Below are 25,883 nucleotides of genomic sequence, written 5' to 3' on the forward strand. Positions count from 1 at the left end.
TCACTTTTAGGCAATATATAAAATATAAATCAAGTCAAAAGATACACAACAACAATTTATTTTGAGTTCATTCATTGGAATATTTTTCCATGACTACAGTTTGTTTATATTAATTTGCTACCATTCATTGATGAGAAACTGAAGCCTAAACCTACACTTACATAGTCCAAACGGATGTGGTTCATCTATGGTCCAAACCCGATCCTTCTAAACTTTCGACTTTCTTCTTCCTTTCGTTGGGTGTATGTTTCCTTTTCGCTTTTTCTGTTTCAGATGCCTGATATAGTCCGTCAGCTCTTGCAGCTGGAGACTTAAAAACTTTTGTTGACAATATAGTTCATAATTTCCACTTCTGCTTCAATTTTTCGTAGATATAACACTACTAGCCTCAACCTGATGCTCTGCTAAACTTGGAGCTTCTTATGAAGGTTCTTGTAAGTGCATCCTCCCCTACAGACGCGTACATCATAATGATAGCCCTGATTAAGTTAAGCTTATATCCATTCCTCCGAAGAGTTCTTCCATTAGGTGTCTCGCTGTCTTTTTTAGAAGGTTGTGGACGTGGTTCTTGAACGTCGGCTGTTAATCGACAATGTCTTCCAAGTATTTGATCTTGATGGTTCAAATGGTTGCTTACTGGTATTTCCCTGTTCTTACTAAAGAGCACAGGTTCAATTTTCCAAGCATTGATGTTAATTTTCCATGTTGGAAACCAATAAAATCTCGCTTTACATACCGCTACCAAAAGATTCAGAAAAAGTCAGATACTAAAAACACCTTTAAGAATCATTCCTAAATTCATCTTTATAGTATATCAGTTTTTCTAATGGCAAACAAAATGTTTTGTCAAATGTTTTGTCCATGAATAATTCGTGTTTGTGCCCTATTTTTATGACTTATACCCCTGTGTTGTAAAATTTCTCAGAATCCTAATACTAATACCCAATTTACCTGACCTCAGCCTTTGCTTCGGGGCATTGTTATTCCGTAGGGCTCGCTCAGAAGCAATTCATCACTCAAACAGTTTAACAAGATTAATCTAAATATATTCTAAAACTATAAGCTTTACAAAACCGACCAGAAGCCCTCTCCTTTTTATTAAGTTAGTCCATTTAAACAGAAAGTCATCTGAAAGAACGACTTCGAAGGCAGTACCTTAGTTCTTTAGAAAAGAATTTCCGACAGTAGACAAAGTTGTTATCACCGTTCGAAATGATATGGACTACCATGAACTGAGTCACATCTTACTATGGAAACTTTCAAGTTTTCGCTGGTAAAAGCATTTCTACTTTAATAGAAAGAAGCGATAGTAGTATGAAAAAGAGCTTACTTGAGACACCGAAGAACAAATATATTTTATTTAGATGAAACTTGGATGGATGAGGAAACTACTACAAGTCGAAGACAGTTTAAGGTGGTTCATTGACTAATCGTACCGGCGACTACCATAAAGACATGCTTATGTCTTTAAAGAATGGTTCCAACAAATGATAGATCTTCTTTCTCAGAACTGAATTATAGGAATGAATAATGCCCACAACCGAATGGTTGAGAAAATATTTACAAAATTGGCTAAATGCAAAGAATATCAAGTTCCATTCCGGTTTTGCGAAAAAAGAATTGTATTCTTTGTGTTTTCTGCATATAGAAAAATTTAAAAAAATATCAAATTGTAGAAAATCGTGGAATGACGATGGATCACCACCATATAATTGCCCCAATTCGAATGGGGCATGGATAAAGGGATGAGATACATACGATTAAATAAGATAGGAAATAGTGGAAATTGGATTGGCTCCTGGTCTTGCCGCAAGATTATCCAGGAAGTCTTGTTGTGTATACGGTAGATATCAACATTGAGGTATATCCAGGTTTAATTAACTGAAAGTTTAATATATTACAATAAGGCAATCCTAAAGTTACATGGAATAAGAGCTTCTGTCTTCTCCGGCATTTAATCCGGACCTAGCACCGTCGGATTTCTATTTATTCATATCCAAGACGAAATTCTTGCGTGGGAAAAATTTGAATCCAAAGGAGTTGTTGAGAATGCAGTGCGACAATTTTTTGCATCGGAGCCCAAATCATTATTTTAGAAAGACCTCAAAGAGCTTGAACGTTGGGCTTTAAATACCTTATACGATAGGATATACTTCCTATATTATATATAACCGCGTTATTTTTGTATGACTATTTTTTGAAACGGCAATTATCTAATAATCATCCCTCACCCCTTATGGACTTGGGGTTGAAGGAGGTAATTACAATATATGTAAGGTGCAAATAGCCGTCGGTCTTTGTTTTTAGGTTAGGTTAGGTTAGATTATGCGATAGGTTAGGTTAGGTTAGATTAGGTTAGGTTAGGCTAGGTTCTCCCCAAGAACACTTCCCGTGCTCTTTTAACATACCCCTTGATCCTTTTTTTACCCTATTTTACCATAAAAAAATAGTTATTGAATTTTAACGTCAATTAACAATTATAATTATTCATAATTCCACTGAATTATTAATTTCATATATTTTTCACATATTATTTTCACTATTTAGCAGTATTTTTTGTTTATATTTTTTCAAATAAAATTTATAGTTTGTTAACACACGTAATTCCGAGAATGTAAAATTTTTATTTTTTAACCCTCTCTATTTTTTTTACAAGTGATGAAACATTTATAAAACTGATATTATTAATGGGACATCCTCTAAATACTTATATATACATCAAATTTAACATGATGTAATGAGAGATAAAAATGTGTAAGACTCTTAAAGGCAAATGAAACAAGAGACAGTAAAATGAAACAGTAAAACCAAAAATAAATGATAAAACTTTTGAATATATTTTATAAAATAATTTTTATTGCACCTTGTAGAAATCTAATGTATTTTTAAAATTAGTTTTTAGTTTTAACTTGTCACCGCTTCAATTTCACCTTGTTAGTATTCCTAATTCGTGATCAACTTAGTAGAATATTCTACTACATAGTATATTTTGCTCAATTCCGTATACTACATGTTTCATTAGTATCCTCGAAGAATAAAAAAATCAATAACGCCACAAGGTCATACTTATTCTCTAGTAGAACTTCTAACAATTCGCAGAATTACATAATACAACTCATTGAAATTCCAGAAATCGATACGTCATTACAATGACACGTACTTAATATCAAATACAATAAAAGTTATTGTATATAGGTACATCACTAGTCCACCTTTTATTATTACGTATCTCGACTGGATTGTAAATATCGATAATAAAACGTAAAAACCTAAATACTCTGTGTAGTTTCTAAACCAATTAAAAATTTTAAAGCGCTACAGCGATAAATTGGTATCCTCGATAATAAAACCGCCTAATGGTATCTCATTTCCATTTGTATTTGTTCAACAGCATAAATCGTCGTATCTCCCTTCCCCCCTCTTTGCGTCTCTCTCGATCCTCGCTCCGCTGTTGCTAGGCGAGAACCGAGTTTCACATACCCAGCCGGTTCGAACAAAGAGAGTTTCGCGAGTTTCATCAACGACGCCCCACCACAAATGGTTTTAAATGGTTTAGCTGCGCTATAACCCACACAACCACAGCCTATTTCCTCTCCGCTGTACCCCTTATCTTACGTCCCTCGCCCCTCACAGCTTCGGGCGCTAGACAGAGACAGTTGTTCACTGTACTTGGGTTTCTGAACTAAACAGTTGCATGTTTCTCGCTGGAAAGTTTCGTTACCGTAACGAATAGAATTCAACTCATTATAATTCACGATAAATAATATTACGCCGGTCCTTAGTGAATCTATTTTCGATAATTAGTTTAGTGATATATCAGTGACATTTTATTGGATAGTAAGATACAACTAGTGGATAATTTTTGAAGTGATTGCCAAAGTTGTTTGCTCGAACTGTTAACAATGCTTGTGAGTATTTACTGTGGTTTTAAATCTATAGTATCTTGCGCAATGCAAAGCGAGTACGTTTGTATTTTTGATATCATTATGATTTGATGTGACTGACGTATGCAATAACACAACCGATTGTCTCAGATTTATATATATTGTATATATTTTTTTAACTCTGGCTTTTCTCAAGTAATTACGCTTCGATTTAATAAGATAATGTTTTAATAGATCTGTATTTATCACTTTTATACATACTGATTATAAGTAATGTTTTACTTATTATTGACGTACAGTAAAAACGCTAGACAGCATTATTTACTGGGAGATAATGAAGTGTAGTAAAATGGAGGATAGGCTTTCTGTTTACTCCCAGTTTTTCTTAATTTTTTTTATAGTGTGGCGTTCGAAAATTAATTGTGAATAAAACATTTCACAATAACACAAAATATATCAGTTTGCTTCAAGCGTTTCACTTAATACAGGTAGGTTATAAATGTAGATTAATATTTTTTGCTTTGTTAGGTTATAGTTTTATTTATCTCTATTCTATTTATCTACCTTGTCTAGTCACAATGTGACTTTTTTATTTAGTTGTCTGCCTTTTTAGTATATATACCTAGGTTACCAATATTATAATTATGTATATTTGCTTTGGTCCATAAGAGCAGCGTTCAAGACTTTAAACAATATCCCAATTCCATTCCTACATCTTTTTTGTATGTATGATAATTTTTAGGTAGTAAATTACTCTTATAAAAAGTGATAGTGAATATAAAATCTATTTAGAAAAAAAATCTTCAACTAAGGCCGTTTCTAAATATAACAACAGATGATCAGAGACGGATTAAGCCATATTGTTCATACTATACACTTGTTGTTAAATATTTATTCTTTATATTATTAATGTTTACATGCGTTTCGATAACGAAATTACCATCTTCAGAGAGAAATTATATCATAGAAAAAAAAAGTTTTACATAATATTTGTACGATTATAAAAATTGTAGAGGCTCGTAGATTTCATGTGATACTCCCAGGTATTTCAACTATCTAACCTTTTTTTAACGATAGGGAAACCCAAAATATTTATATGAAACTATACGGATGCAGTGGTGGATCTAAGGGGAGGATATAACCCCTTAAAAAATTTTTAAACTCGTCAGTAAACATGAATATTGATTTTGTTAAATTTTGAGGATTTTTGAAATTGAAATAAGTCATATTAAATTTAGATTGAGTCGTTATTAATGAAGTTATATTTTTATATGCTAGGCAAGGTTAGATTGTGACTCATGATGTTGAATATGCCAAACAAGGCTGCCGCTGAATGATCCAATGGTCTGAGAAAAGCCAAAGGATCTTCACATTTTTAAAAATTCGGTGGTAGTTGTGGTGATGCATGTACAGATTGATTCAATGAATTCAAGGTCAGGTTGGAGTACCTGCAACTGCAGGCAATGCTGCAGCGAAAAGATATCTGAATAATTTTTAATAGCTGATGGAGAATACAAACCTTAGCGAATATTCAATGCAAAAGAAACTGCAGTTTTTTGCAAGAGAGAGCCAAACACTCATTTCTAAAAGCGATAAGTCTGTTAATAGATTCAAGGTAGCGAAAAATATACACTAGTGAACAAAAAATCGACACAGGTGACGTTCCTGTAATCGCAAGTCAATGACAACAAAAATGAACACGAAATTGTGTTGTGACCATCCTTTTTACGCTTGTTTACAATATTGCTAATTAGGGGTAACTGACTCTTATTAATACTTTAATATCTACCTGACCCATCACTGTCATACCATCAAACGTCAACCGATACACAACTCCGTCAATAATAAACAAAAATTCTACTCGATAAAGGTGCTCAAGCGGTCTCTCTATTGCGACAAGGCTAGAGTCAGCTGTTTTCTGATTATACCGTCGTTACAAAGAGACTGGTAACTTTTATCAAAGACGCGGTTTCAGAAGAAAAAAGTGCACATCCGAGAAAGGTGACCGAATCATTGACAAGCTCAGAGAAAAACGAGAAGTGGCTGCACAATGAAAAGAAGACGTAAGGCAGCTAAACTTGAGCCAAAAGGTCAAATACTGGACCCAAATGAACACCAGCCCACCGAGCAGCCCATATACGATTTGCCAGAGAAGACATTAATTGGACTGATGAACAATAGGACTCCATTCTCTTCTTAGACGAAAGCAAAGTGTGCCTGCATGGTAGCGATTGAAGAGGACGAGTCTATTGAAGATATGAAGTAATATTCGCGCAGTGTTACATAAAAGAAAACTTGGCTTTTGGAGGAGCTTCCTGGATAGTTTGGATGGTCATTTTAATGGAAGCAAAAACCGAGTTGGTTTTTATTGAAACTGGCGGTAGAGCAGGGTGTTTAACGGCATAACATAGTAGACATTTTAGGGTATCACGTCGTTTCCTACGCTAGTTTTATCGACGAAAACAACTTCATCTTAATGCATGACAACAACCGTACGGTTGTATCTGCAGGAAGTCGAAATTGCTGCAGTGGATTAGCCTGCGCCTTGAATCGGACTTGAATCCTATCAAGTATTTATAGGTTGAACTTGAGAGGAAAGTTCGGGCTAGAAATTCTGCACCAGCCACGAAATCGGACCTCGAAACGGCGTTCACTGAAAAATGGGATAGCATCGAACAAGATCGAGTTTATACGATCCATAAAAAAACGATTGGAAGCTGTTATTAGAGCCAAAGAAGGGAACACTAAATATTGATAGATTAATTTCAAATAAATTATTATTTTGACGAATTAAAGTTTGTATTTTATTTACTGTTAATGATAACCCTTTTTCATTGTTTAATAATCATTTTCTTTCATATTTTCAATTATCAATAACAACATAGACCACTCTTTATAGAGCTAAGAAAGAAAAAATTGGAAGCTATAGATTTTTTACTAGGAAATGAGGATGAGGGTAATTCGATTCATACCTTCGAAAGAGTTATTGAAATATAATTTGAATTTATTTGAAAAAATATCAAAAAATTCACATAAATTCCATATCAGACTATGAAAAATTTTTGGGAGTTTTTTCTAGTTTGTGAATTCATCATTTAGGTAACTTCCTCGAGACAAATCACATATCGGATCTAATAAGAGCTATTTCTGTAACATATATGGATATCAGATGCCAAGATACTATTATACGGGGATATATTGAAAAATTCTTCTTCTAGTATAGAACCAAACAAAATTTCAATGTCAAAATATTTTATTACTCAACATATTCTCCTCTTAATTGGATACATTTATTACAGCGAACCTGCAACGTCTCTAGACCTTTCAAAAAAAATGTTTCTTCTTGCTCTGCAAACCAGACCTTCACAGCTTTTATTACCTCCTCGTTGGAAGAAAATTTAAGACCTTTTAGAATTTTTTCAGTCGAGGGAAGGGATAATAGTCGGACGCAGCCAAATCTGGTGAATAAGAGGGGTGTTCTAGTAATTCAAATCCTAAATCACGAATTTTTTGCATGGCAACCTGAGATTTATGTGCAGGGGCGTTGTCCTGCAAAAACAAAACACCTTTGGATAGCTTTCCGCGTCTTTTCTCTTTAATTTTTTACCCGTAGAGTGGTCAGTAATGTCGAATAGTAATCTCCAGTTATTGCTCTACCCCTATCCAAAAAATCAATCATGATTACTCTATGGCAATCCTAAAAAACTGATGCAAGAACTTTTCCAGCAGATTTTTGGACACGAAACTTCTTAGGTCTTGGAGAACCAGAGTGTCGCCATTCCATCGATTGTTGCTTTGTTTCTGGATCCTAGAAATGTACCCAAGTCTCATCCACAGTAACAATTCGGTTTAAGAAGTCTAAATCGTTTTCAAATCGAGCACAGATCGAACGCGATGCTTCTACCCTTGCACGCTTTTGGTCAACATTCAAACATTTGGGGATCCATTTTGCGGCAATTTTTCTCATGTCCAAATTGACGTGAACTATATGATGAACACGTTCGTATAAAATATTCAGTGCTTCAGATATCCGTTTTAGACCAATTTGACGGTCTGATAAAATCATGTCATGAACTGCATCGATATTTTCGGAGACTGACACAGAAACTGGCCTTCCCGATCGGTCATCATCTTCAATGGAAACTTTACCTCTTTTGAAGCTTGCAGTCCAATTTTTCACGGTCGTATACGAAGGACATTGATCACCAAGGGTATTAAGCATATCTTCGTAAATCTGCTTACCTCTTAATTCTTTTAAATACAGGTACAGTACATCTTTCTTCTTTTAATTCGTTGCGTAACTCTGGTTTACTTTTTTGACTTCAAACTTTACACTGACACTTCTAATAAGTTATTGTTCGTTGCTATGGTAACGCAATATTTTGTTTATGCATAGAATTGGTCTAGGCTAACTAGATATCAATACATCCTCGTACTTACTACCTCCTGTATTGCCACGGTGAAAACCCACTGACTATTGCGACGTATCCCAAACATACGACTTCCATAGCATATTACAAGAATAACATGTTACGACTTTATTTTTGTTTATTTTTACTTTTTAGACCGCTTTCGACTTATTTCGGTCTTTATCAAAATCTGACTTGACATTGACAATTTGCGTAATTATATTAATCAATAGATAATCTACAACATAAATGTCAAAATGAAAATAAATTTTTCCTTCGTATGCATTGAAATTTATTAAATAGAACTATGAATTTGACTCAAAGTTTTTTTATCATTGACAGCTCTCTAGTTCCTGTGAAGCATATCTCTTTTTCTTGTATTTGACAATTTTTAAATTTTTATACTTGAACATTTGTTGATATTTCATGGTTTGTTAATACAGTTTTATTTTTTTTATCTTTTTTTATTTTATTGATGACCTTTTAACCTATTTTCTACATGCTAAGATGTCTGTCCTATATTCAGAACGCTACAAGGTACTTGATATTACCTCTTTTGTTTTTGGGTGTTTTAGATTTTAATTTAGAGAAATATTTCGAGACAATATACAACGGTTCCAAAAATATCAACTATTGAAAATTAAGGGGGGTTCAAAATGTACCCCGATAATATAAGTTTAACACACTTTTTTTTATTTTCCACAAAACGTCTCATTATTTTAAATTATTATCTTTTATTTTTTTTTTGTTTTAGTCACAAAATGTTATCTTCACAACAAACTACAAGCGCTTCCAATAGTGGTGAGTATTTTCAAAATTGTGGAAGTTGGCACTAAAATTTAGCGCTTTAAGTTCATTTCCATCGAAACTAATATTTTTGTCATCAAATTTTCATTATTTCAAATTAGAATTTCGGAAAATATTTGATATCTACGAAATATTTCTCGAGTCGTTGCTCTGGTTGTTAAATTGTTGCTTTGTTTGATGATTCCATTCGCATTCACTTCAAAGCAGTGTTTAAGCTCAATCTGAAGTCAGTCTACGAAGACCAAGGAATAGTCGAAACAGTGGATTTCATTCCAAAGAAGACGAAAACGGTCCTAAGGGTCGTAAAGGTGATGGCCACCATCTTCTGGGATTCACATCATGTGATCTACATCGACAACTTGAAAAAATAGGCAGAGGGCCGATAGAGCTCGATTATGCCGAATTATAAAGCCGATTCGACGTCGAGGTGAAAAAAAACCACTGCACTATCTACCGGATTCTCCAGCTTTGGCCCCTTGTGTTTTCAAATGGTTTCCATACTTAAAAATAGTTACTCGCCAAACGATTTTTCTTCAAGAAAATCTCTATGCTATTCGAGAATGTCAGAATGTCCTTCCCAGTTTTTCGATTAATGTCATAAATAACCAATTCCTGGGTCCTCACATTTTGAATGGTCCTTTTGGACTCCACAAAATATTTTACCAAATTTGCTTGCTAACGCTAATGTTGTTATCCGAGGGATGTATGTTCAACATAATGTAGCACCCCCTTTTTTACTAGAAAGTGGAGCAAAATCTAAATAATGTTGTATGGCAATAGGTGTGTAGGACGTGAAGGTCCTATTTTATAGCCTGCAAGATCCCCTGATTTCAATTCCGTTGATTACCGTATTTGGGGACGATTGAAGCAACTAGTTTACACAGGGAATATTAGAAACTATCCCCAGAGTATCCGTGATTCAATAAGGCAATTAACAGTTCTGCAACAAGGATGTGTAGAGGCTGCAGGTTTCCATCTCGAAAATCTATTACAAATTATTTTTATTTGTGCGTCTCAACCACATAATTTTTGTTTTTTGTTTTAAAATTGTTGCTCGTTATTGTTATTAGTTTGTGTTGTTTGATGTTGATTTTTTCAAAGCCGGTCCTGGAATTTCTAAATTTTGCTAATACCAGTCGAATGCTTGATCATGAAAAAATTTAAAAAATCAAATGAACTTTGCTAAGACTGTAGCCAAATAAAACTTATGGTCAATTTCACAATTCACCCTGTAAATTGATGAGTTGACAATTTTTAGTAGTCTCACTATATCCTCCCTGGGGGGCTCTACATATGGTAAAAGTATGTAAAGTTTGATATGGCTCACCCCGCCGATATAATGGAAATATATTAGAATTTGTACACTTACGTGTTTAATTTTGCCACAATCTCACCACGAAAACGCTCATAATCTAGCTGGCGATGAAAAAAGGCTTGAATAGATTTTTTACCTCGGTCCAATCAAAATATATTGTAAGATTACATTTTATGTCGGCCGAAAAGTTCGTAGGCTGACACATAGATGACTCTACTAGTCTTAAATCTTACATACGCTTATTTGTCTCAATTCTGTGGCCATCCAGGTCGGCGTCGTTATCGAGGGATGGAAAAATTATAAATTTAACATTAAATAAATTATAATAAATATGATAAACAAGAAATAACTTAATTGGAACACAGGTGACAATGTATAACATATTCGCCGATGCTTTATGTAAAAATTTCAATCCTTGCCCTACCTACGTGTCCATCCCTAGATAGCAGCGCTGCGCCGTGGTTATATCAAACACTTAAACCCTTTACAATATGAGAAAACTAAATAAAACAACTTTCGTTGTTTTGATAAACAATACTAATGAAGCTAATGCTTGGCTAGATAAACTTTATTCAAACTTTAGGATAATCCGCCGTCAAGAAGTGGTTTGTTAAGTTTAAACGAGGCGAAATGAGGACCGAGAACGATACACGTAGTGGACGCCCCAAAGAGGTTGTCACCTACGAAAATATAAAAAAACCAAAAATTAAAGTGGACAACCGTAAAGTGAAACTGATTGATAAAACTAAGATCCTAAATATGTCAAAGGAACGTCTTGGACATATCGTGAATGAATTTTTGGGTATAGAAACGTTCTGTTCAAATTATGTGTCGAGCGAGCTCACAATCGACCAATAACCACAACGAATTGATGATTCTGAGCAGTGTTTGGAACTGTACAATCAAGATAAACCCGAATTTTTGCCTCGATATGTGTCAATAGATGTTACTTCACATCGGAGTCCAATCGATAGTAAACGATGCGCGTGATGAACCGACTCTAAAGCGAGGCAAGGTTAAGGCATCCGTATTTTGGGAGACGCACGGTATAATATCCATCGACTATCTTAAAAAGGGAAAAACTACGACCAGCGACTATTACGTTTGAAGGAGGATATAGCCGAATGCCAATGTAGTGTCGCCAATCAAAGATAACGAAAGTAAAATTGTATGAAGTGAGCTTTGAATTGCTTTAGCATCCACCATATTCTCCATATCTGACCCCCAGCGACATTTTCTTGTTTTCAGACCTAAAGAGGATGTTGGATAGAAATTTTACGCCGATGAAGAGGTTATCGCCGAAACTGAAGCCTATTTTGAGACCAAAGACAAATCGTACTATAAAAATGGATTGAAAAATTTCATGAGCACTGTATCGCGCTCGAAGGCGAATTTTTGGAATATTAGAATCAAATTTTATATATATAAAGATTTTTACCTCGCTAACCTAAAAACTTTTCAGCTCATCTGTTATTGGATACGAGGGTTGTTACTAAAGTTTTGAGATATATATTTAATTGGATTTTGAAAATATTCCCCGTTAAGACCAATACACTTTTGTATGCGTTTGAACCAATATTTGGAGCATTTTTTATTCCGATTGAGGTACCTCCAAAACATGTGATTGAACGCTTCGACCCCTTCTTCGGGTGTACAAAAACGTTGATATCGCAATTTATTTTTGATCTGAGTGAAATATGAAAAAATCATTTGATACCAAACAAGGGATGTACGGCGAATAAACCATCATTTTGATGTTTTGATTGTTCAAAAACGTTTGTGTGTGAACTGATGTGTGAGAGCTCACATTGTCGTGGCAGAGAATGATTTATTTTCTGCGATTGGTTTCCCTGATTTTTTCAAACACTTCTAGCTGGTGTACTATTCAGGATTGATCGTTCTACGTTACTCTAATGGAACGATGGCCACATCCATTTATTTCTAATAAAAGAGCGACCATTGTCTTCCAAGTGCTTCGTGTGTGAACAACTTTTGCTGGATTTGGCTCGTCTTAAAAGACACATATGGTGGATTGTTGTTTAGTTTTGGGTTCATATGCATAGATCCATGATTCATCGCCTGTCATGATCTTATAGACGTCCTGTATCAAAGTGCGACTACGATTGATATCGGAAAAGCATCGAAACACGTTCTTTATCACCAAAAGTCGAGGTAAGTTGATCGGCACATTGTTATTGGTTTGAAGCACCGCTATTGAATTTTCCAGCATTTCTTTGTACCAATTGACACGAAAGGTTCACATTGAATGAGCTTAATAACCTTGTAGCAAAGTGCGACGACGATTGAATTCGAAAAATCAACGAATCAAGCTCACTCCAGATGGTGCTATATGACGAAAAGTCCAAGGGAATCGATTGACACACTGCTGTTGATTTAACGCACGTCGAAAATCATCGCGCGAAAATGTTCGTGATTTAATTTGTTCACCAAGATGAATGTTTCAAGTAAACAACTCAAATAAAATTCGTATGATAACACGTTCTGAGTACGTTCACCAATAAAAATGTCAAATTTTACGATGGCAATGTCAGATTTGACTTATTAACATCATGTGTTGCCATATCACAAAACTTAAGTAGCAACCCTCGAATCTGTCGTTCATCGAAACTGTGCACTTGTTTTCAATGTTAATGGTAAGTGTTCTTACAAGTTCTGTATCGTATATGAATCGTTTTACAGTTCTTCTGATGTACTTGTGCGTATCTTCAATAAAACGGAGAAATCAGTTTATTTTCACGAAAAGCGAAATTGATTTATAATTTGGTGATCCACATAAGAACCACGTTCAACTAATAATCTCCTGAAAATTTAGATATTTCGTATAATTTCATTATTAACTGTTTTTTTTTTAATTTCAGATTCTGATGACGATATTTCTCCACTTCGCTGCTGGGATTGCAATATAAACTTTACCAACAAGCATTTTCTATACGCCCACCTTTTCCACCATATTAAACAGCCTTACGTCGTCCTGGACCGCGCTCAGTTGCCTCCATTAAAAATCACCCTAAAAAGCAAGAGCGGTAACAGCTTCGAGATCATCAGTTCACCACAGGTATATCTTCCTGTTTAATATTAACCCATCAATCAGGTTTAGATGCTAATTTGAATACAGTGTACCCCAGGGGTAATCCGACAAACTCTTTGGAGGGCAGTGTCGAATTATCTAAGTTGTCGGATTATATAACTCCCCTAATCAAGTCAAAAATACTATGAAATCGGGTATTTAGCAGATATGGCCGAAATTCTGTGGATCCAATTGGAATAAATGTGTACAAATGGGGAAAAGTAAAAAAAAAGGCTCGACCCCCGGTGGATGAAAAAAAAAATAACTGAAATATGATTTTTGGGTTAAATTTTGAAAATTTAAAAAAAAGTTGTAGAGCAAGTAATTTTAGACCTAATTTTTTCCCTTATAACGCACCCTTTCACCACTAGGGCGGTTCAGAGTACTAAAAAGAAATTTAACATTTTTTTTTATTTTCTAAAAATGGTTATAAATAACAATCGTATAGAAAAAAAACTGTAAAAAATGATGTTAATTGATATTTCTGTTAAAACGAGTAGAATTAAACTTCAAAATTAAAAAAAAAATTAAATATGTATTACAAAAACATTTTTTTTTAAGATACCAAAAAAAGTTTGAAATAATAGTTGTAGAGAATAAAATTTTGAGTCTACCTCATCAACACTACTTTTACCCTTTAACTTTTAGGATGGTTCACAGTGCTAAATAAAATAAAAATTCAATGAAAAAAATATAAAAATTGGGCTTTACAATTTTGTACATTTTCTTAAGACAAGTTATAAGCAACAATTGTATAAACAAATTTATCGTTTTTATAAAAAATGAAGGGAAATTAACAAAAAAAAACAAGTAGTACCTTTATATTTTTCAAATTTTTGGTGGGCTTTATTTTTCATGTATTTAACTACCCATTCAAGGGCGTCGTCAGTTTATGACTAAGGGGGGGCAATGGGGTAATATTATGGATTATAAAAAATATGCACGCCTGGTACAATCGAGAGCATGAAGTGTTAAACTTTGGAAGTCTTTTCCTCGACAGCACAATAACTAAATCAAACTTTTAAACACAGTAATAATTATTTATTTTAACAAAAATAATATTTTATTAAAACAAAACTCAACCATTTTATCATCAAAATTATTTAGGTTTTATTTCTTATAGCTCTGTGTACACTCATCATGGACAGATCATTAAAAGGCGATCTTCTGTCACGGTGCTTCTTAGCCATGTCTTAAGTCTTCTAAGACTGCTAAAGAATCGCTCTACTGTACAGGTCGTGCATGGTAAAGCGATCCAAATTTTTAATGTTTTTTCCGTCTTGGAAAACAAGAAATTTGCTACTTTTACATCATCAAAAACTGCTAGATTTGTTAGATTAAGCCTATCGTGCCACAATTGCTGCCAAAGTTCGATTTCATTCTTTGCATCTGTGCCGGGTGTAACTTAGATAATGCGAATAATGGCGTCAACAAAACGTACTTTAAGGGAGATGATAATTGAATCCAAGTATGGTATTACAGAAGACCTCTTCCAGTATTCTGAAGGGCTTTCTGCTGGATGATTGCTTCTATGACGTTGTTTCCCCGTAATACGCGGCACTGATGTAATGTCCTCCTCCGGTCCGAATTTCTCTGCAACAACAGCAGTTTCCTTTATAATTTCGTCTCAATTTTTCCGAATTTTCACGGTAGTTTTTAATTAAAAGTAAAATCCTTTTAACGTGTTCCGAGGCTTTGACTACAGGTTGGAGTACGTTGACAACGGATTCTATCAAAGCCGAGTCTTTAGCTACCAACATAATCCCGAGAATGAAAGAAATTATGGAAGTAGCCGTTTTACAAGGATTGTAGTCTACAGGGTTTGTCCAGAAAGTAATAGGACTAATTTTCTTCCGCCGCGATTGTACTTCAGAGCGTGCACGCACCGACTGGATTCGGTAGAGGGCGTTCCTAGCTAACAAACGAGCGACTGGTCAGTTTTCTCCGAGCACCTGGAGAGTCAGGACAGGCATTTTCGCGCGACGTGTTTCTGTGAGTTGTGCAAGCAAGAGACGTTTGATATGATCAAGCAGGCTCACCCAGATGTTGCTTTAGCAAGAAGTGGTGTGTTTCGGTGGCACCAGGCCTTTTTGGAGGGCCGGGAAGAGGTCGCCGATGAAGACCGTGCTGGAAGACCTTCGACTTCGACAAACACCGACAATGTGACTCGTGTGCGCAAAGTTTTGAACACAGACCGTCGACTAAGTATTCGTTTGATTGCCCAGATGTTAAATTTACCAAAATCTGTGGTTCATGACATTGTGACGGAGCACCACGACAACGCCCCGGCTCACACCGTCTTTCTTGTAAACAGCTACCTGACTAAGGCCGGCATTCCAACGCTTCCGCAGCCGCCCTACAGCCCAGATGTGGCCCCCCCGGACTTTTTTTTGTTTCCTCGCCTGAAAAGGCCGATGAAACGCAAGCTTTTCGAGACGACAGAGGGGATCCAAGCAGCATGCACCGCGGCTCTCAAGGCTATTCCGGAGAATGACTTCCGTGACGCTTTCAATGCTTGGAAATCGCGCTGGCAGCGCTGCATCGACGCAGAAGGAGCCTATTTTGAAAGTTTTTAAAGAATTGTAACGATTGGCTCAATAAATTTTTTTAAATCGACTCAGTCCTATTACTTTCCGGACAAACCCTGTATTTATTCAACTGTCTGTAGGTGTAGGTTACAGATGACATTGTCCACAATACCAATTGATATTTTATGTTCGTAACAATAACTTCTACTTTATAGGCGAAGAGCCGGTCGCTGAAAAAGGCACCTGATCGGTTAAAAGACATATATTATTGGAAAAGTACTCAATTTTTTTAATTTTGGTATAGTTGCTTAGCTTATTAGTTGAAGCATGATTTTGGTATCAAATGAAAACTTGAACTTTCTTCTAGTTTTAGACGAAAAAAAAAAAAATGTTGCCTAGCCTGTGACTGCTAGAAATTTTGGGAGATATTTTAAACATATATTTATCTCCAATTCATTTCCTCATTTATATTTTCCATGTTTAAAAATATATTTAAAACAAAAGTATTAAAAAAATTAACAAATATTAAAATATATTTGTCTCCGATTCATTTCTTACATTTTAAGTATTATATTTTCTATGTTTTGTCTACGTTGTAGTTAATTACGTGCTAATTGAAAAAAATTTATTGAAAAAACAATTAATTACATTATTATATTTTAAATATGAAAAATAAGTTCATAAAATTTAATGGGAAATACATAGATTAAGGTATAACGTTCTTATGGAGTATCTTATAGGATACACTCGGGTTGGCCGTCTTCACAGTGGGCTGCCAAAATTTCTAACAGCCAGATGCTAGGCAACCTTTTTTTTTTCTAAAACTAGAAAGTTCAAGCTTTCATTTGATACCAAAATCATGCTTCAACTAATAAGCTAAGCAACTATATCAAAATTTAAGAAACCAAAAAATGGTTGCCTAGTCAAGTGACTTACTGGGGTCTATAACTCCTATATCATTGTTTTCGTCTATTTGAGTACTAACTTTTCCAATAATACATGTCCTTTAACCGATCAGGTGCCTTTTTCAGCGGCCGGCTCTCGGACTATAATCAATACTTTCTACAATATACGTTAAACCTTAATTTGTCATGAGATTCGGAGTTTATTAATAAGAAAGTCAATTTCTCGCACCCCGTTAGGATTTTGGTCGCTTTGCGGCTAGCTACATTTGACCTCTAGGGAGGGAGCAACTGCCCCTCTGCTCCCCCTTGGCGACCCCCTTGTACCCACTGCAGCATTTGCTCTTACTTCAAACGGAATGTCTGACTCGCTATCTGAAGACATTTCAAATAATTACTTCTGACTTGTTTTGACTGATTTTGAAAAATCGTTGTTTGCTTCCATAGTAACAATACTTCAAGATCTGCTTCCGAAGTAATAATACTTCTAACACCATTGGATTCCACATTAATATTTTCATTGTAATTGAAGATTGTATTGAATACGTTGAATCGATGTTTTATCTATTTTTTTTGTATCTAGCAGCAGAGCTCGCCGCTCAATAATAATCCCGATACGACAGATAAACCGCCAACCAGCAATCTGGCAGTTATAAAAGAAGAATTGGAAAGCGTGGATGAAAGTTCCAAACAGGAAAATGTTGAAATTCAGCCTGATAAACCACCTGCTCCATCCGATCCTGTATCAGAGGAACCTACCGTTGATCATTTGACAAATGATCTGGATATAGACGATACCATTTTATCGCCCAATTTTGATGGCATCGAAGAAATTAATCGTGGTAAGTTATTCGAATATTTTATCTGCTATGTATACCTGTGAAAAATTCCTCTATATTGTGCATCCAATTGATGGGTCGTCCACCGTACAGTCTTCGTTTGGTACCCAATGATTGCTTCGTATACCCGCAGATCAAAAATAAATAACGAGATCAACGTTTTTCTACACTTGAAGAGGCCGTTGATGCGTTGGAATGAATGAGTAGTTACTTGTAGGTATGTTCTGTGACACTGGGTCGGATGAACAGGCGGGCTACCGATATGAAGAAGTTTCCAGTTACACAAAAAGTTAGTTATACACAAGAATTAGAAGACCCAAGAGAAAGAAAGAGGATTGTAAGAGATGAGGGGGGATGGTGGTGTTTACGTGGGGGCTATTATGCAATTAGCTGATTTTTTTTTTTCAAAGGGTTCTACATTTGAAATTTCAATGTTATGAAAAAAGGAATGTGGCGATGATCATCTAATCGTATACAATGTCATAATGTTATTTCTAGTTATGAAGCAGGTGTAGACCAATTTCGCTTCAAATGATTTTAATATTGAATATTATAGAGAAAAGGAATGTGATGATTTCAGGCAGGTGCATACGCAATTTATCCAACGATTACATCATAACTATACAGACAGAAGTAAACTTGTTAAAATACGATACAAATGCATGAAAATGGAATGTTATGATATCTGGTTATAATTGTTAGTAACAGATTAGATTGTACGAAATCGTATAAAATATAGTTTCGAGGAATATGGTATTTGGATTCACAAAAACCACAAAAACTAAAGTAAAATTTTCGAAGGAAACGCAATTATCATTTTAATATTTTATATCACGAGGAATATAAGGTGGTTTTGATTTTTAACAATAAATAATATACAGGGTAATAACATTATTTATAAAAAGAAATGGTAATTATCTACATTAGGTTACACCCCTCCGATTTCGTTAAAATTTTAGTATGTTATAGAGAAAATTATGCTGAAAAATTTGATACACACATGTAGGGTGCGGAAATCATCCCTTCACATAGTTTTTCAACTTTGAAGTTCCAGAAAAAGAAAAATAATTTATACATCGTAGTTTATCTTCGCATGTCATTTTCATGGTCAAACACGAATCAAAAAAAAAACAAATATTGATAGATTTACTAACGATAGTCGTATGTAAACAAACTAGACTAAATTCACTGCAAATTTTTTGACACATGATGTCATCTTTAGGTAATGAAGACATGCGAAGCTAAACTACGATGTATAAATTATTTTTCTTTTTCTGGAACTTCAAAGTTGAAAAACTATGTGAAGGGATGATTTCCGCCCCAAATTTTTCAGCATAATTTTCTTTATAACATACTAAAACTTATATACAGTATACCTTGGTTAGGACAGGAAAATATTCCAATTAAATATCCCAGCAGCAACAATCTTTTTCGTAAATTCACTATATCTGTAATACATATCTCGATAAAAAAGTAGATGTGTCCATCAATAAATTTGAATGATGATGTTACATGTGAAGGAATACCAGGAAATTTATCGCTTATTAACTGTCGACTTACTATTTCTGTAGGATCTTCAACAAATTCCAAGTATGTCAAAGGCTACCAAATTCTCTGCACCTAGCGGAAACCATCACATTCCTTTTCTCTATAATATTCAATATTAAAATCATTTTAAGCGAAATTGGTCTACACCTGCTTCATAACTAGAAATAACATTATGACATTGTATACGATTAGATGATCATCGTCGCATTCCTTTTTTCATAATATTGAAGTTTCAAATGTAGAACCCTTTGAAAAAAAATCGGCTAACTGCATAATATCCCCCCACGTAAACACCACTTTCTTGAGGGTCTTCTAATTACTTCTTGTGTATACCTTACTTTTCTAAAATTTCAACGAAATTGGAGGGGTGTAACCTAATGTAGATAATTACCATTTCTTTTTATAAATAATGTAATTACCCTGTATATTATTTATTGGTAAAAATCAAAATTATTTTTCATGTAACCACCTTATATTCTGCGTGATATAAAACATTAGAATGATAATTGCGTTTCCTTCGAAAATTTTACTTTATTTTTTGTGGTTTTTGTGAATCCAAATACCATATTCCTCGAAACTATATTTTATACGATTTCGTACAATCTAATCTGTTACTAACAATTATGACCAGATATCATAACGTTCCATTTTCATGCATTTGTAACATATTTCAACAAGCTTACTCCTGTCTGTATAGTTATGATGTAATCGTTGGATAAATTGCGTATGCACCTGCCTGAAATCATCACATTCCTTTTCTCTATAATATTCAATATTAAAATCATTTGAAGTGAAATTGGTCTACACCTGCTTCATAACTAGAAATAACATTATGACATTTTATACGATTAGATGATCATAGTCACATTACTTTTTTCATAATATTGAAATTTCAAATGTATTAGAACCCTTTGAAAAAAAAATCAGCTAACTGCATAATATCCCCCCACGTAAACACCACTTTCTTGTGGGTCTTCTAATTACTTCTTGTGTATACCTTACTTTTCGTGTACCCTCTAAAATCTCTTCGCTTTTTCTAAACCCCCCTAGAGCTTATACGCGCAAAAACAAACACACTCATTTACTTTTTACATAACCCCTGTAGACGTCCTTGTAAACCCTCAGGAAACTTCAATCTTCAATCCCTGTATTTAGCTTGAAATGTTTATTACGGTAAATAGAAGAATAATTATAAATGAGTATCATAGAGTTAATACTCTCTCATCAATGCGATTATATTCATTGTCTCCTAACCTAACCTAATTTAATCTAACCAAACATAACGTAACCTAACCTAACTATTCTTAAATTAAAAGGTTTTTTTTTGCGGAAAATTCAAAATACGCAAATTACTGTTCGTTTGTAATAAACTGGTCCAAAAATTACATTTTGTGTACTTTCTTTGTCCCAATATTCTTAGGTAGCTCACTAAAAGGTTTATAAATGCTAGGATGGGTAACTAACTCAAAAGTTTGGCGACCACTGTTTTGGAGGTACCTCAATCGGAATGAAAAAATGCTACAAAAATTGGTTCGAACGCATGCACAAGTATATTGATCTCAATAGAGAATATTTTCAAAAACAATAAAGCCATATCCTATTATAAATTTTTATTTTTTTGTCTTAAAACCTCAGTAGCAACACTCGTATCATTTTGGTCTGTCGAATGTAATTTTCACTCGTATTGCAGTTTATTTTCGGTTGCCTATGATTTTAATTCCACTTAAAATTCTCTGGAGACCTTCGCGAGATGGGAGCGGTCGAGAAAATCTCAAAAACGAATAAGCGTGAAAGATATTTTTATATAAACCGCTTTTTAAACTTTATAAAATGTTTGACGTACTTTTGACGTGACTATTTTACACTGCGATAATAATAACAAAAAACTCGTTTTCTAATAAGTCATTTTTGTCACAAAAATTAGCACAAAAACCTCTCTTTGAGATAAAGAAAAGCCGTGAGCAGCAGAGCTCCATCACGAAAGTCAAATTTAACTAATACACAAACAAATCTTTCCATAAAATGAATTTCTTGGAAATGATATCAATTCTCAATCTTATTTCTTTATATGGAAAATTTGCTATTTCTCAATAACTTTTCATTTCACAAGTTAACTCTCTCTCTCGAATGAAAATTCATAATTTCAATAGACCCGGTGGTCTCGAACCCTCTTGTTCAATTCCAATTGACAACAAAGAACAAATTGTCATAATGACAAGAAATAGGAGGCGGTCCAGTTTAACAATTACAACGATCAAAATGATTTCGGGCGTTTTGTGCTAGAAGAACTGAAGAAGAAAACTTTGAACTTGAGAAAGACAATTCTTCAACATCACCCCTACTTGCATGCGAATTTCGAACCCTCTAGTTAAACTTTTTCTGGCCAAAAAATAAGAAAATATAACAAAAATGACCATAAAATGGAGAGGGGTGGAGATGGAAAGTTTCGACCTTAGACAGGAAATCATCTCGCAACTAATTGAACCTACATGTGAAATTTCATTTTTCAGTCGGTTTTCGTTTGACCTGCAGAGGTGAGCAAAGGTCAAAAACCACTTTTTTTGCACTGCGACCCCTCGAAATATTCATTTGTTTTCAACCAAACTCTAATAACATCAATCCGCCGCCAAAAAAGCCATGTATGCTAATTTTGAACCAAATCGGACCCACAGCAATTGCTCCAGAAACGAAAATAAGAATTGTAGCTTAAACGGATATATATAGATATATATATATATAAACTACAGACATTCGAAAAACCATCATAATCGTTTTCAGGAGGTCTCAAAACATGGGAAAAATGATGTGCCCCCCATTTTTCTTCTAGTCATGCCTACCGTAATAGTCGAATTTTTCAAGGAAAAATTCGACTAAAAAAAATCAGTAATTATATTATTTAATTTTCGAAACTTTATTAACACAAAAAATACAATTTTCAATTTTACAAATACCGAATGAATCTAATTAATCTCAATGATTGAATTAACTAAAATTCATTGAAGGTGTTTACAACAGTCCTATTTTTATATTAAAATAAATGCTGACACTTGTTTACAAAATATGATCTTTCTGCGTATTAATTTTCAGAATAATCTAGATTTTTTTTTCATGTATCTCAGTATAATGTAATAATTTATATAAAGGTATATTCAAAAGTCTTTACGTCACAAATTTTAAGAGTCGTAAGTCGAATCAACTTATTTGTCTCCTTGCCTAATTAAGTTGTTTAAAAAAATGATCGTTTGCTCTAAGTTTTAGATATTGTTTATTGACATATCTTTAACAACGTGTTTGTTGTAATATAATTGTCAATTAGTAATCAATAATGATACAATGTCATTAGAATTGCGAATCCATGATGAAAAAACATTTCCGAATTTGCAATTTCAACAAATCAAGTCAAATCGTAAGTACTTGATAGAAATGAGAATAAAATCAAAAGGTATGACTTATAGAATACGATTATTGGAAAATTAAATATGTCATTCGCTTAATTTTTTTAACGTACCAAATTTGCTACTTTCAAGTTAAAGGGTTGCGACGAAATTTTTATATATGAGTGAATTTTTTGCTGGTATCTTTTTGGTAACACTGTTTTTGACAAATCACGCGAATCGGGTCTTGTCATTGTCAAACTTGTTCAGCTTGGTCTATAATTTAAGGAACGATCAACGCTTACAAATTATTTAATTTTACCATCAAAATTCATGCTGGGTTAAGAGAGTGCATCACGCATTTCTTCCAATTTATGGGCAGTTTGGTCGGCCTACTGAGGGAACTATTCGGAAGCTTGTGACTAAATTTCGAACCCAGTTTACACTATTGGACATTAAACCACTAATACGCAAACGAACTCTGTTAGTCCACTACGTGGAAAATTTTGCGAAGGGATTTGGGTTTAAAATCTTATAAGATACGGCTGCTGCAAGAATTGAAGCCACACGTCTAACATTTGGTGAATGGGAGCTGGCAAAGTTGGAGGGAGATCCACTTTTCTGGTTGAATGGATACGTCGCATCTGGAGTGAAGACCAGCATTGCAAGAGCTACCGATGTATCCTGAAAAAGTCACATTTGGATACATCAGATTTTGAATGTGGATTATTGGCCGGTGGCATCATCTCCAGAGCGAAAGTTATTAATTTCCCAGCTTTGTAGAGAGTTCTAATGTTCCACTTTGCAATTTGACTTAAAGTAGCATCTCTCTTTTTCCATTCGGGGATTCTTCTTACCCCTGTCCCATTAAAGGAAGGGCCGTTCCACTTTCTTGACTTATTATTGTGGCTGTTCTTGAGAATTAATAGTGCAGTAGTTTCTTCTTGATTTCCTTCTATACAATCCCTAAAAGGAGGGTTGCCACTTAAGCTGAGTTCGTCGTTCCGAAGTCCACCTTCTCCGCCTCCTTCACCGGTGTGGTCTCAACCACCATCTCGAAGTTGGGCCCACTCCCGCTCAGAGAAGTGACTCTGATCACCTTAGACCTGGTTAATGTACGAGTATGAAGCCACATGGAACCATTTAACGAGGTCAAATCCCATTGGTCGCTCCACTGTTAGACCAAGAGCCAGTGACCAATTTCAGATGGTAATCTCAATCTCAAAAGTCACGAAACTTTCTACAGTAAATCCTCTATACATACTGAAAATGAGAACAACATCTTACAGTCCTGTGTGGCCGTGTAGACTTCCCTAAAATTTTAAGGAGTGTAAGAAATAACATTTATTTTAGTTATTTAGTTAAAGTATAAGTAAAGTATTTCATCTTCATTGGATTTTTGCTATCTTTATAAAAAAATCCATTTTGGTCATTTCATCAGTCTTCAAATTTTAACATAATAAATAAAACAAATAAACAATTAATAATATACAATGCCAGAACGAAATTCCATCACCAACAGTCTGCCAGAGCGAAAAACGAGTAAGACAGTAATAATGGAAACCTGCAGGTTAGAGTGAAAGTACTTATTGGGCATCTGTGAACTTTGTAACTTTTCTGTACCTTTGACGCTGATATTCTGGAGGTCATTGTCAAGGATACTGTGGGAAAATATTAAAAGTCGTAATATTCTAGTGTAATAGTGACAATTCGTAGAAGCTCTATTGCTGTAACCTGTACCTGTGACGTACTTTTATATTTCTTACTTTACATTTCGAAGGTCCCAACACAGTTACGAATAAAAAGTAGGGTTTCGGGTGTTACATACGATTCAACATCCCAGTTGTCGTTTACGAACATTTTGGAGTGCAGTTCAGTTTTACTGATGCGTCGATCTTTCTATCAGAATAAATATTTTATACTGAAGTATTGCAAAAATTTCTTTTTTGTTAAACATTGACAATTTTAAAGTATCGTGCGGTATATTTCAACGTGGTGATTTGCCTACTTCATTATATAGAGTGAGTTTTGTGTATGGTAAGCCGCAATTATTTCGGAAACGGTTTGTACGATTTTTATAAATTTTTGTGTACAAGGGTTTTGTTAGTTTCATTGGGTTTGGGATCTTTGTTGAGAAATGATGATGTCGAAAGTTGACAAAATGTTCGAACAGAGTTTCTGTCAATGTACACAATTATCAGTATATAACTTTTACAATTTTAATAAGAAAAATATTCAGGACTTTATATAAAAGCAACTTATTTGTTTGTTTATAATACTGTGAAACAAAAATTAATGAACAAGGTTTTGGCATGTGGCGACAAGATTTGAATACAAAAATATAGGAAGTTATGGATAGGATTTTTATATTGATTCACTATGAATTTTTTATAATAACTTTGCGAGAAAAGTCGTCACAGGACGGAGTTTAGTAAAATATATTTCATTTCAAGGTTCAACCCTAGACTATATTAAGTAAAACACAGTTTTCTTGAACAAAGACCATAGTGCTTGGTTGTGCTTTTGGTATAACGATAAACAGATACTCAAGTACCCTAGATCATAAATCAAGGCTATACCGGCCTTTCATTCACACTGCACCCATGTGTTTTAAATGTGTTTTCTAAAAATTTAAAAGCAATACATTAAAATATAATAGTCCTTTTAAATAAATATTTCCAAGAATCAAAAATATATAAAATAAATGTTTGAAAACTAAAATTCATTTTTGCTCAGAATCCAACAAAAAATAAAGGTAATTATACACTTTCAAGGTCACCTGGTTTTTTGGCTCTAGAAAATCGAGAAATGGATGGATTTTAATGATCTTGGTATCAAAATGTTCCATTTTACGGCGGATTTATAAAAAAAAATTAGTAGAAATAGCTGAAATGAAAATTTCTCATAGTTTTACTGTTTTAAATCGTAAAAAAAACGGTTTTGCAAAATAATCCTTTACAAAAAATTATGGTAATTATACACATTTTTCGATTTTCTAGAGCCAACCTAACCTAACCTAACCAAAAAACCAGGTGACCGTGAAAGTGTATAATTACCAAAAGGGTAAGGTTAGGTTAGGTTGGCTCTAGAAAATCGAAAAATGGATGGATTTTAATGATCTTGGTCTCAAAATGTTCCAAAAAACCAGGTGACCGTGAAAGTGTATAATTACCAAAATAAAGCTTAATT

At 34.2% G+C, this 25,883-nt stretch overlaps 1 protein-coding gene across 14 annotated transcripts in view; it reads left to right on the top strand.

Moving 5' to 3' along the window:
- The first annotated feature begins 3,193 nt into the window (after window positions 1-3,193).
- Window positions 3,194-25,883, top strand: part of LOC130892283 (bromodomain-containing protein 4-like) — a 45,641-nt gene continuing 22,951 nt past the window's right edge. For 2 of the 14 annotated variants that reach the window (XM_057797625.1, XM_057797631.1), the window contains exons 1-4: window positions 3,472-3,908; window positions 9,048-9,094; window positions 13,295-13,491; window positions 17,520-17,775. In XM_057797625.1, the coding sequence (XP_057653608.1) occupies window positions 9,055-9,094; window positions 13,295-13,491; window positions 17,520-17,775 (493 nt within the window). In that variant the 5' untranslated portion in view covers window positions 3,472-3,908; window positions 9,048-9,054. Of the gene's footprint in view, window positions 3,909-4,173; window positions 4,373-9,047; window positions 9,095-13,294; window positions 13,492-17,516; window positions 17,776-25,883 lie in introns of those variants that run through there. The other 12 variants (XM_057797617.1, XM_057797629.1, XM_057797622.1 and 9 more) reach the window with 9 other exon arrangements.

The sequence above is a fragment of the Diorhabda carinulata genome, chromosome 4, assembly GCF_026250575.1.
Source record: "Diorhabda carinulata isolate Delta chromosome 4, icDioCari1.1, whole genome shotgun sequence".
Lineage (NCBI taxonomy): Eukaryota > Metazoa > Arthropoda > Insecta > Coleoptera > Chrysomelidae > Diorhabda > Diorhabda carinulata.